Raw genomic sequence first — 11,642 nt, forward strand, 5'->3', positions numbered from 1 at the left:
CAACTACATGTGATTTTGAGGTGATCATTTAAATTTATTCAGATACTATTCTGGTTTAGGTTGCTATATGTATTCAATATTCAAAATCATTGATAACAAGTTGTTAACTGTCCTCATATGACTTCAAATACCTGTTATTCATCATTAATCTTGTACTTAGTGACAAAGCTTTGCTTTGTATTATAAATGTAATAAACAGTTATTCTTCAGCGTGCCTTAACATATAACATCAGATCTTGATGCCTTTATTTGCTACTTTAACTACTGCTATTGTTATGGGCTATGGATCTACTTTAAGTACTATGTGATGAGGGAACGCGACTATCAAAATCAACATCTGATCTCATATTTCACTATAAATAGGCTTCTATCTATAGTGACAGTGGACTCTATCTATTGTTGTACATGATTATTGTGGCAGAGAGCTCTATTTGGGGTAAGATAGAAGATTTTTTTTAATTAACAACACATTTGTGGCATAGCACATAGTTTGCATGAGCTCGAAACAGTGTACTCCAATGTCGAATCAGTTTCTTCTTTAATTATTTCTTGTCTATTTGATAATTTATTGTTTTTTTGCAACTTATTTGAAGAACATGGACCCATAAGGCATATTTGGGGCCTTTGTTGTTTGGTTGTAGTTCTTGAATACAACTATCTTTTTTCGCCCTGCTTCTCTACTTTTGTGAAATATCTCTTTTTGGCCATCAATGAATAAATTAAGATTGATTGTTAACCTGTTATCACAACGACTATCAATGTTCAATCATTGATAACAAGTTAACTGTCCACATCTGATGTTATTCATGTATTTAGTCATAAAGATTTTCTCTGTGTATAAAAAAAATTGCTTTTGTTTGTCTTAAGATACAACAATATCAGCTTTTAATGCCTTAATGATTTCACTTGTACGTCCTACCTGAAAATAATGCATTATTCCAACAATCTTAAAAAGGCTCCACTTGTTCATATGCAATTTACTGAATTTTCAATGCTATAATATGAATCTTGATGATTCCACTAGTAAGTAGGATAGCGCAATTGCAATTTTATAGCAAATGATTGATTCTCCATGCAAGGAAATTATGCAAGTAAGTGAGTAGTGTCGAGCAAGTAGGGTAAAGTTGTTGGATAGGAAACAGGAGAAAATCCTATATATCATGTCATATGACAGAATCTCTTGTTCTTAATAGGGAATTGAGGTTACCAAGATGCTGAATTGGATCAATAGTTACACTTTTACAAGAAAATATCTACAATGTCAAGTAAGGTGAGGGACTCTGTAATCTATAACAAGCTGACAAGCTTCAACAACATACATAATGGTACAGATTGAAGAACTAGAATTGTACACCTTTATTAATTAGTAATGAAATGACATTCAAGTGAGAAGTGAATGGTTGGAGGAGTTACTTGATTTATTTGTAGTAGCATGCCAACAGTATGGGACCAAAATTCACTTTAACGAAACATGACAGTGAACTCGATTGCTCAACATTATTGTAGCAGAGAGCTCTGTTTGCTCCCCTACTTGTTGCTCTAAGATAGAAGAATTTTCTTCTGATTAGACAATACATTTACAGCACAACACATAGTTTCCAACTCAATTATTGCTTCTCTAATTTCTGTCGCGACAAAATTTACTATATTTGCAGCAGTCCTTGCTGGTAATTGATGGAAGTTCCCTACAAGCAAAATAATATGGGTTTTTGATAGTTATCAAAAGGTTTTACAGAAGAATTAGAAATCAAACAAATGAGATTGTTGGCTGCAATACTGACCTTCCGCAACATTTTAAGCAAATCCAACAGTATCTTGTTGCAAACTATCTATGCATGTATAATAATTCAGTCGTGTTTGTCTTACTTTCCTTTATAGTCCGTTTGAAAAAAGAATGTGTCTTTTATTTTTTGGCAACCCATTAATTCTAACTTCCACGTGTCATGCTTACGACCAAAAGATTAAATAACATTTTGGTGCCTACTACGTATCTTTAGTTTAAGACTATAAGATTCAAAACTTCATTTTACTTTCTTAAACTCCATGTCAAGTCAAAATTAGACAAACAAATTGAAATGGATGAAGTAATTTATTGCTTGTTGTGACATATCTGCCCTACCAATTTGGGGTATTTTCTTTCTCTACATTTCTTGTCAGAGCACATGTCCTATAGGTCTCAAGTACATGTGAATTGTGATGTATCATGTCATTATAGATTATCCCGTTACTACTATTTTATAGCAGGTTGGCATATGCCTGAATCTCCAATCATTGATAGGAAGTTTTTCATTCCTGTGGCCTTTTTGTTAACTGTCCACATGTAACTTGAAAGTTATCAAATTCATGCATATAATCTTGTATTTGGTGATAAAGATTTGCTCTGTGTTAAAAAGTAGTAATAAACAGATTTTCTCTGGCTTGCATTAAGATACAGCATCAGATTTTGATGCCTTAAATCTGCTGTATGAGATTGAGCTAGTTTAACTATTGGTATTCCTCATATTTCTTCATTTACTGACTGATCAATCAAGATTTTCATGAACAGATTAAACAATCATCCTAATATAACTTCTACTTTCCATGTGAAATACATATATAAAAGCCGCGAGATATATAGAGCTTCATATCAAAAGACTATTAAATTGACTGAAAACTAAAGCCTAGATTGCGTGTCTTAAGATACCACAGGATAGCTTCTAGTATTAATGCTATCGAACTTTTTACTCTGTGCTTGTGGAGAAAAGAAGGTTGAAGTGCACAAGCTCTCTGGTAACTGTGGTTGTAATATAGAAGAATAAAGGATAGTTTCACAGATAAAAGAATTTGGCTATCCATTTTAAACATAAAACAAACAATTGTACAGATTTCATTTGTATAGTTTGCTTGAAAAATATGTACATAAGTTTACAACTCTTGCTTAGCAAGATGAAAAACCAAAACTGAAAATTCCTAGCTCAAAATTATCTGATGTCTAGAACACATACTTCATAAACTCAACCGAGAAGTCACATAGAAAAAATCATCCTCATTGCAGGGTATTGTTAGACCACCCATCGGGTGATGAAATCCAAACTCTTCTTCTGATTTCCGTAACAAGTTCTGGAAAGAAGGATGGTGCAGGTACGTTATTGGCACCACATATCGTTTCTTTTCTCTCTCACCTACATAAACTACAAAATGTCCTTTTGGAACATCTGAATGATTTCGTGTAAGAACAGATTGCATTTTGTGGATTTGCTTGGCACTGGCAATCATAGGTAACAAACGAAACCCCATGACTTGTTGATATGTAATTATTGGCTTGTTTAGATTGAAAAATTTTGATGTTTGATCTGGATATTTATATAGCTGCTAACATACATTGCCACCCCATGTCAGCTGTTGTTATGGCCTATGGGTTGTGGGCCGGGGGAGGGTTATCTCACATGGCTTTCGTTATAAAGTTCAATAAAAAATGCAATATATTCAATAGTACCCTGTTAATGCATCAGTGTGAAGTGATCAAGTTTGTAGGAGTCTAATGAATTTATTCCATTATGGCCTGCATCAATTCTAGTGCTGATACCCCGGGAATAGCTCATCGTACCACGAATGCTGATCATAAGGACGAATATCAAAGTTACCACGCAGAACATCTGGAAATGGTGTTAAACAACATGTGGCCTCCATACTTCACTATAAATAGGCTTCTGTTACTTCATAAATCATAGACCTTTGCTTATAAGGTGCAGTTGGCTTCATGGTTTCAAATTAAAGTCGAAATGACTGCATGAATTTTTGTGTTAAATTAACTGCACACATGCATGTGGCCCTGTTATTTCCACTTTTAGTAATAGCTATTTGCTTAATTGCATCAGCTATTTCAAGACAGCCTCCAAGATGACTGCAAAACAAGTGGTGTCTGCCTGCCTAGTTGAGTAATGTGCACATCTCTATATATAGTTTGCACGCGTGCGTTCGTAGAGGGATTTGGTCACTATATCTGTTAGTAGTTCCCAAAAATGCTGGACCCTAACGCTCTTTTAGATGGTAGAAAATTTCTGGAACAATACATTTCAGGAATAGTACATAGTTTTGAGCGAGCTCAAACTGTCTACTTCTTAGATTCAGTTACTATTTCTTTTCTGTTTAATAGTTTATTGTTTTCTGCTACTATATCTTTTCAATGCAAGTATTATTGTTTTTTTCTCAGCTTGTGCTAACAGTTCATTGTACTTGCAGCAGCCATTGTGCTCATTTATGATGTGAGCTTTATATAAGCATAATTTCTATGTCACTGACTGCAACTTTAAATCATAAAAGGATCATGTAGAATTATGAAACTATACTTGCTGAATTCCATAACAATAAGTGAAGATGCAGAATTTATCACCAGAAAGTAAGATTACTTCAGTAACATGGTTGTTAATATTGTACTTGCACTTAGAGTCCCATGTTGATTGATAAATGAATCGGTGGTCTGTTTATATGGATTTGAGCAATCCTCTCTGAACTAGTATTTTAGATTGAGTTAGGCCTAGGTGCTATATCTTTACATGGTATCAGAGTCAGATTTATCTCTGTTTCGGCTCCCAACCATGGTCCAGTTGGGCCTGGAAGTGAATGGGAGAGTTATGGGTTAAAGACTCACATCAGTTGAGGAATGGACTGGTGGTCTGCTTATATGTACTTAGATAATCCTCCCGTAATGAGCTAGCTTTAATTTTGGAACTGAGTCAAGATCGAGCACATGTCCTGATCTACAATTACATGTGAGCTTGTTGTCATCATACATTATCTAAGTACTATTTGGTGCAGGTTGCTATATGCATCCAATATTGTTTATTAACTGTCCACATGTGTATGTTATCTCATCTATCTAATCTTGTATTTTGGTAAAATCATGATTTGATTTGTACTATAAAAGTAACACTAAACAGATTTGCTTCAATTTTTTTGAGTATTTGGCTGATCAACTTAAAGTCATTTTGTACTTATAATAAGCCCCAATAAATAAGTGGATTTATTTGAATGGACTTATTTTAATCAACTTATAAGTTGAAAATAGGTTATAAGTAAAAAAAAAAAAAATTACGCTGCACCTACTTAAAATGTGCTGTATATATGCTTGAGCTAGTTTAATAAATGTGCTGTATATATGGTTGAGCTAGTTTAATTAGGTTCTTTTATATCCCTTATTTTTCTCTATCTACTGACACATTATTCTAGATCTTTCACAGTTTTAATAAACATTTGAACACGACTTCCAGTTGTCATGAAAAATGTTAGAGAAAGCCAAAGAAATTATGATAATTAATAAAACTGTAATGCCCATTCATACATATCAATTAGAATCTGACATATAACCACAAAACAGAGATGCCCTCAACAGTCAAAGTAAAGAAATTTTCTAACTAACTGGTCGTTAAATGCTGATAATTTTCGGAGATTCTTAGTAGCTCAGTTGATTGGTTAAATAAACTTTTACATTGTTGGTGAAGTTTTAAATCCACACCTTATAATCCCCTCCCCCATTTTTCCTTCCCCTACCCCATTTCTTTTTTAAGAAAATGCTGACAATTTCTTAATTTTGCGCTAAGATGTTAAATATAAGATTGCCATTCTGTTATTTAGTGGAAAAACGTTATTCTTATTTGTTCAACTCTTGTTGCAAGACACTGCTGTTTAATTTATTTTTTCGAAAAGAAAAAGTAAAGGAAAAATAGAAACGATAAAAGTACACAATCAAGACTAGATTGTAGAATCCACTGAGAATTATTCTTCATGCACTCTGGTTTTTTCCTACATTTGCTACTTGAATTACTAAAACTTAGCATGCAAGTTCAAGCTTATAATTCTCTTTATGCTCTTTTCCTTAAAAGCCAAAGAAGAATATATATATATATATATATATACTCGCTGTTTTTGAATTTTATGATCTTAAATTAAAGATATGTAAAATGTACTGTAATTTGTGATCTTAAACATGTCCGATGGGCTAAAAAGGAAAAAAAACATTTTTTTTTAAACGAACTAAAAAGAAAAATAGAATAAACAAATTGAAACACGGGAGTAATTCAGTCAAAAAAAAGATTGGTTATCCATTTTCAAAGTCAACAAAAATTGGTAAAGATAAGATTTGTTGAAGGTTTTGTACATAAGTTTACAACTCTTGCATGACAAGAGGAAAAAAAAGTGTTAAGTTCTAAGCTCTAATCTGAACTATAATAACATGTTGCCTCATTTCATAAAATGTTCAATTGAGAAGTCACATCAACAAATGCATCCACATTGCAGGGTATTGTTAGACCATCCATTGAATGATGAAAGCCAAATTCTTCTTCTGCTTGCGTTAATAATTTCCGGAAAGAAGGATGATTCAGGTACGTTATCGGGACCACATATCGTTTCTTCTTTATTTCTCCGACATAAACTGCAAAATGTCCTTTAGGAACATCGGAATGATGATTCCTTATAGGAACAGACTGCAATTTGTAGATTTGTTTGGCACCGGAAATCATCGGTAACAAACGAAACCCCATGACTTACTTCTCTTGATATATAAGTATTGGTGTTTGATGATATGATTTTGATTGATCTTAACTTCGTTAGATATCTATAAAGATTGCCTTTTTTTGTTTGGTTATGAATTTTGCAGTGGAGAGTTTATATTTATATAGCTGTTTGTTGCATATGTGTTGCCACCCCATGTCAGCTGTTATTATGGGCAATGGGTCATGTTCTGAGCTACTTCACATGGCTCTGGTAATATAGCTCAATTAAAAATGTACTATTTTTAGTTCCATTCTTTGCAAACCCCATTTGGCCAAGAACTATATATTTTTTTAGTATTCAAAGTTGTTGAAATATTAAAAAAAAGATGTTTGAAGAGTATTAATTTCAAGTGAAATAATAGTTTTCATTCATATAGCTTTAACTTCTTCGTTTATCCAACTAATTACAATTCATGTTCAATCACAATTTACCAACTTACAGATACTTTTTTTTTCAACTTCAATTTTAATACTCATTTTTCAACTTCAATCAAATATCGTATATTTGACGAAGTCGGCGATTTCGACGGCAAAAAAGGCATATTTTGAATGTCTTTACGCTGAACTAGAAGAGAAAGGCGGGGATAGAAAGTTGTTCAGGCTAGCTAGGGCGCGGGAGAGAAGGGCACGCGATGTGGATCAAGTGAAGTGCATTAAGGACGAGCATGGAAAAATATTGATAGACGAGACCCTCATTAAACAGAGATGACAGTCCTACTTCCATAAACTCTTGAATGAGGAAGGGGACAGAGAGATTGTGTTGGGAGATTTGGAACATACAGGGAGTCCTCACGATTTTGGGTGTTGCAGGAGTATTACGGTCGAGGAGGTTAAGGGTGTTGTTCGTAGAATGCACTGGGGAAGAGCGATCGGACCTGACGAGGTTCCTGTGGAATTTCGGAAGAGCGCAAGCTCGGCAGGTTTAGAGTGGCTGACTAGGTTATTTAATATCATCTTTAAGACGGCAACGATGTCCGAAGAATGGAGGTTGAGCGTAATGATCCCTCTATACAAAAATAAGAGGGATATCCAGAGTTGCAACAACTATAGAGGTATCAAGCTTCTAAGCCATACGATGAAAGTTTGGAAAAGAGTGGTGGAGATGAGGGTAAGGAGAGGCGTGTCTATTTCAGAGAACCAGTTTGGATTTATGTTGGGACGCTCAACTACATAAGCCATCCATCTTATGAGGAGATTGGTGGAGCAGTATAGGGAGAGGAAGAGAGACTTGCATATGGTATTCATCTGTAACACCCCTCAAAATCTTTCCAAAGATTCAGACCCTTCTTGTGTTCGAGAGGGGTCGAACCCGAGTATCTTGAAGTATATTCATGAGTTAAGATGAGTCTCTAAAGGACTGAGCAGTGTTAGAGGTGATGTGACCAGGACCGAGCTAAGTCCAAAAGATCCGTCGTGGCTAAGTTTAGGATGAGTTCATATAAGGGTCGACTTTTAATGACCCTATCTTTCGAAGGACGTCAATTTGGGTGGCCCATGACCTATCAAATTAAAGGTCGTCGAGTCTTCTTTCCAACGCCACCAAGAACGTAAATTTTGGAGTTCGGAGTCAAAAGATATGACGATCCTACGATGAACTAGCACGGCAGGAATTTCATTTTTGGCCTGGGTTGCAACTGCTGGGGATATGGACTTGGCGCTGTAAGGGCGCGACGCGCCACTATCGCGCCAGAAACATGCCTCAGTAGTTTGGTCTCTGGCGCGGCGCGCCACTACGAGTTGTGCAGGTTTTAGGCGTATTCAGCTTGGAGCTGCAATGGCGCGACGCGCCACTATCGCGCCAGGTGCATTTTTAGCCTATTTTCAAAACTTTGAGGAGGGGTAATTTGGGAACTTACCCAAGTTATATATGTATTGCGCTTGGTCATTTTGGGATCAAAATTTCCAGCTCTCTCTCTCTCTCTAAAAGCCCTAGAAGTTCCTCTCTCCCTCTCTCTTCTTCATCTTCTTCTTCTTCTCCATTCTCAACAAAGATTTGTCCCAAGAGCTTCAAGATTTGAGTCCTCCATTGAAGACCCAACATCAAGGTTTTCTCCAAGTCTTCACTAAGGTATGTAAGGCTATCCAAAACATGGGTTGAGTCCACCCATGTGCCCTACTCTTGCCTTGAAGTTAGATGTTCATGAAAATACAGTTTCTTGGTATGGTTTATGTTTGTATGAACTTTGTCTCCTATTTATTTGATACTATATGTGTTGATGTTGTTGAGCTAAGAAGTCCCTAAAATTCTTCATGTTATTATGAGTTGATGGAGATGACTTGTTGTTACGTCTTGTTGATCTTTTTAGCCATGTGATTATGTTGCTTAAGCCAATTTCCTTAAATGTGCTATTCTATTTGAATTGTTGAGTTGAAGTCATAGAGTTGTGCCGAATCTTGAGGATATGTCATAAATGTTTAGGTAAATGAGGCTTGCTTGAGTTGATTTGAGGATGGAATTGACGAGTGGACAAAGTCCTAAATGAGACTTGCCATTATGACTTAATTGAGTTGAAATGAGAACCGAGTTGATGAGGTGGTAATGTACCACGTGAAACTAGCCGTGAGGGCTTGTTTGAGATGATTAGAGGAGTTTTATGAGCATGGAGTCATGGGAGGAGTATCGAGCACCGAGGCGGGCGAGAGTACAGTCCATACTCGAACCCCAGAAACTACGCCGCCAACATAGGTAGGGATGGAACCATTAAAGTCGGATGCTTCCCTTGGGATCGAGCCGTTAAAGTCGGATGTTTCCTATTTTTATTGTCCTGAAATGATAGGACTTGACTAATCGATGGTATCCATGATTAGGGAGGCGTTCATGCCCTGGCAAGGTATGGACGGACGTGGCAACAACGTTTGATTGTTGTACTATCACCGGCTCATAGGTGATGGTTGTCGGTTAAGAGAAACTCCCATTTAGGTCTTGATAGTGCTCTGAGTCAGTTGAGTTGAGTGGTTTATGAGTTAGTCCCGTCTAAACTATTCTTGTTAGACTTAGGACATTTGAGTGAGTTGTCCTATATTTATATATATATATATATATGTATGAGCTGAGGAGCCGAGTTGATGTTGATGTCTTCTTAATGTTGTTTCCTCCGGCCATTTTACATACTCGTACATTCGATGTACTGACGTCATTTGGCCTGCATCGTTTTATGATGCAGCGACAGGTACCAGAGATCATCAACCGATGCCCCGTTGAAGATCCACTTACACTCCCAGCTAGTCGGTGAGCCCTCCTAGTTTCCGGAGGATATTGAGTTCCTTGTATAGTTTTGTTGTTGTCGTTTCCTTTATCTTGATTGTTGGTAGCCATGGGCTTGTCATTAGCACCTTCTAGACTTTGATAGAGGCTTCATAGACTAGAGTGTGGGAAAGTTGGACTGTTATATTGAGGGGTCCTATTTTACTTGTTTTGTTGAGTTGAATATGTTTGGCCTTCGGCCCTGCAATGTGGATAGTATGCTATGGTTGACCCCTCCTTTGGGTGAGTGTGATTGAATGATGAAGTGACTGAATCAGGTGGTTCACTTGAAGGTCAGAAATGGATTTCAAGTGCCGGTTATGTCTAGGGTACCCTCCCGGGGCGTGACATCATCGACCTAGAAAATGCCTACGATAAAGTGCCATGAGAGATACTATGGAGATGTTTAGAGTCTAAAGGTGTACCTGCAGCATACATTAGGGTGATTAAGGACATGTATGAGGGGGCCAAAACCAAGGTAAGGACAGTCGGAGGCGACTCAGAGCACTTTCCAATTGTGATGGGGTTGCATCAAGGATCAACTCTTAGTCCGTTTTTATTTTCCTTGGTTATGGATGGATTGACGTGAAAAATTCAGGGTGAGGTGCCATGGTGTATGCTTTTCGCGAATGACATAGTCTTGATCGATGAGACTCATAGTGGAGTTAACGCTAAGCTGGAGGATTGGAGACAGACCTTGGAGTCTAAAGGGTTAAACTGAGTAGGACCAAGACAGAGTACTTAGAGTGCAAGTTCAGTAAGACACCTTAGGAGGTTGGCACGGGAGTTAGGCTTGGTGACCAGACCATCCAAAAGAAAAGTAGTTTCAAGTACCTTGGGTCTATTATGCAAGGCTGCAGGGAGATTGACGATGATATCACACATCGTATTGGGGCAGGGTGGATGAAATGGAGGCTCGCTTCCGGTGTGCTATGTGAAAAGAAGGTGCCTCCACAAACTTAAGGTCAAGTTCTACAAAGTGGTGGTTAGACCGGCTATGTTATACGGGATAAAATGTTGGCCAGTTAAGGTATCTCACGTTTTAAAGATGAAAGTTACTAAAATGAGAATGTTGAGATGGATGTGTGGGCATACCAGGAGTGACAGGATTACAAATGAGGCTATTCGGGATAAGGTAGGAGTGACCTCGGTGAAAGACAAGATGTGGAAAATACGACTGAGATGGTTTGGGCATGTAAATAGGAGAGACACAGATGCTCCAGTGAGGAGGTGTGAAAGGTTAGCCATGGATGGTTTCAGAAGAGGTAGGGGTAGGCCAAAGAAATATTGGGGAGAGGTGATTAGACAGGACATGGTGCAATTACAACTTACCGAGGACATGACCTTAGATAGGAGGGTGTGGAGGACCCACATTAGGGTAGAAGACTAGTTCATAGTCTCGTTATTCTTCCTTATTAGTAGGCGTATTAGCGCAATATAATTCCCTGTGGTCTGATGTCTATTATTATTTATTACTTTCATTACTTTTTGTACTTTGACTGCTCTATCTTATCTGGGTTGCTTTCATTACTTGCTTTTCTATATCGCTTTGAACTTCTCATTCTTATCTGACTTTTTTTTTGATTTTACTGAGCCGAGGGTCTTTCGAAAACAGCCGTCCTACCTTGGTAGGAGTCAGGTCTGCGTACACTTTACCCTCCCCAGACCCCATGTTGTGGGATTTTACTGGGTCGTTGTTGTTGTTAATCAAATATCGTATAAATGGCTACTAAACGGTCAGGGGCGGAGCTACAGTAATTGTGTCAGGGTGTTCAAATGACTTCTTCGGAAAATTACACTATATATATAGATCAAATTTTACTATATATACACTGAAAACCAATAGATTTCGGTAGAACAGTGGT

General features: G+C 37.2%; 2 protein-coding genes across 2 annotated transcripts; both read right to left on the reverse strand.

Annotated features, from left to right (window-relative positions):
* Window positions 1–2,985: 2,985 nt before the first annotated feature.
* On the reverse strand, window positions 2,986–3,276 carry LOC129875637 (auxin-responsive protein SAUR21-like). The gene has a single exon (XM_055950924.1). It carries the CDS (start codon window positions 3,274–3,276, stop codon window positions 2,986–2,988), a length of 291 nt encoding a protein of 96 aa, XP_055806899.1.
* A 2,946-nt stretch (window positions 3,277–6,222) lies between these two features.
* Window positions 6,223–6,583, reverse strand: LOC129876962 (auxin-responsive protein SAUR21-like). The gene has a single exon (XM_055952438.1). The coding sequence runs from the start codon at window positions 6,519–6,521 to the stop codon at window positions 6,225–6,227; it is 297 nt and encodes a 98-aa protein (XP_055808413.1). The 5' UTR covers window positions 6,522–6,583; the 3' UTR covers window positions 6,223–6,224.
* Window positions 6,584–11,642: the final 5,059 nt, after the last annotated feature.

This window comes from Solanum dulcamara, chromosome 12, assembly GCF_947179165.1.
Source record: "Solanum dulcamara chromosome 12, daSolDulc1.2, whole genome shotgun sequence".
Classification (NCBI taxonomy): domain Eukaryota; kingdom Viridiplantae; phylum Streptophyta; class Magnoliopsida; order Solanales; family Solanaceae; genus Solanum; species Solanum dulcamara.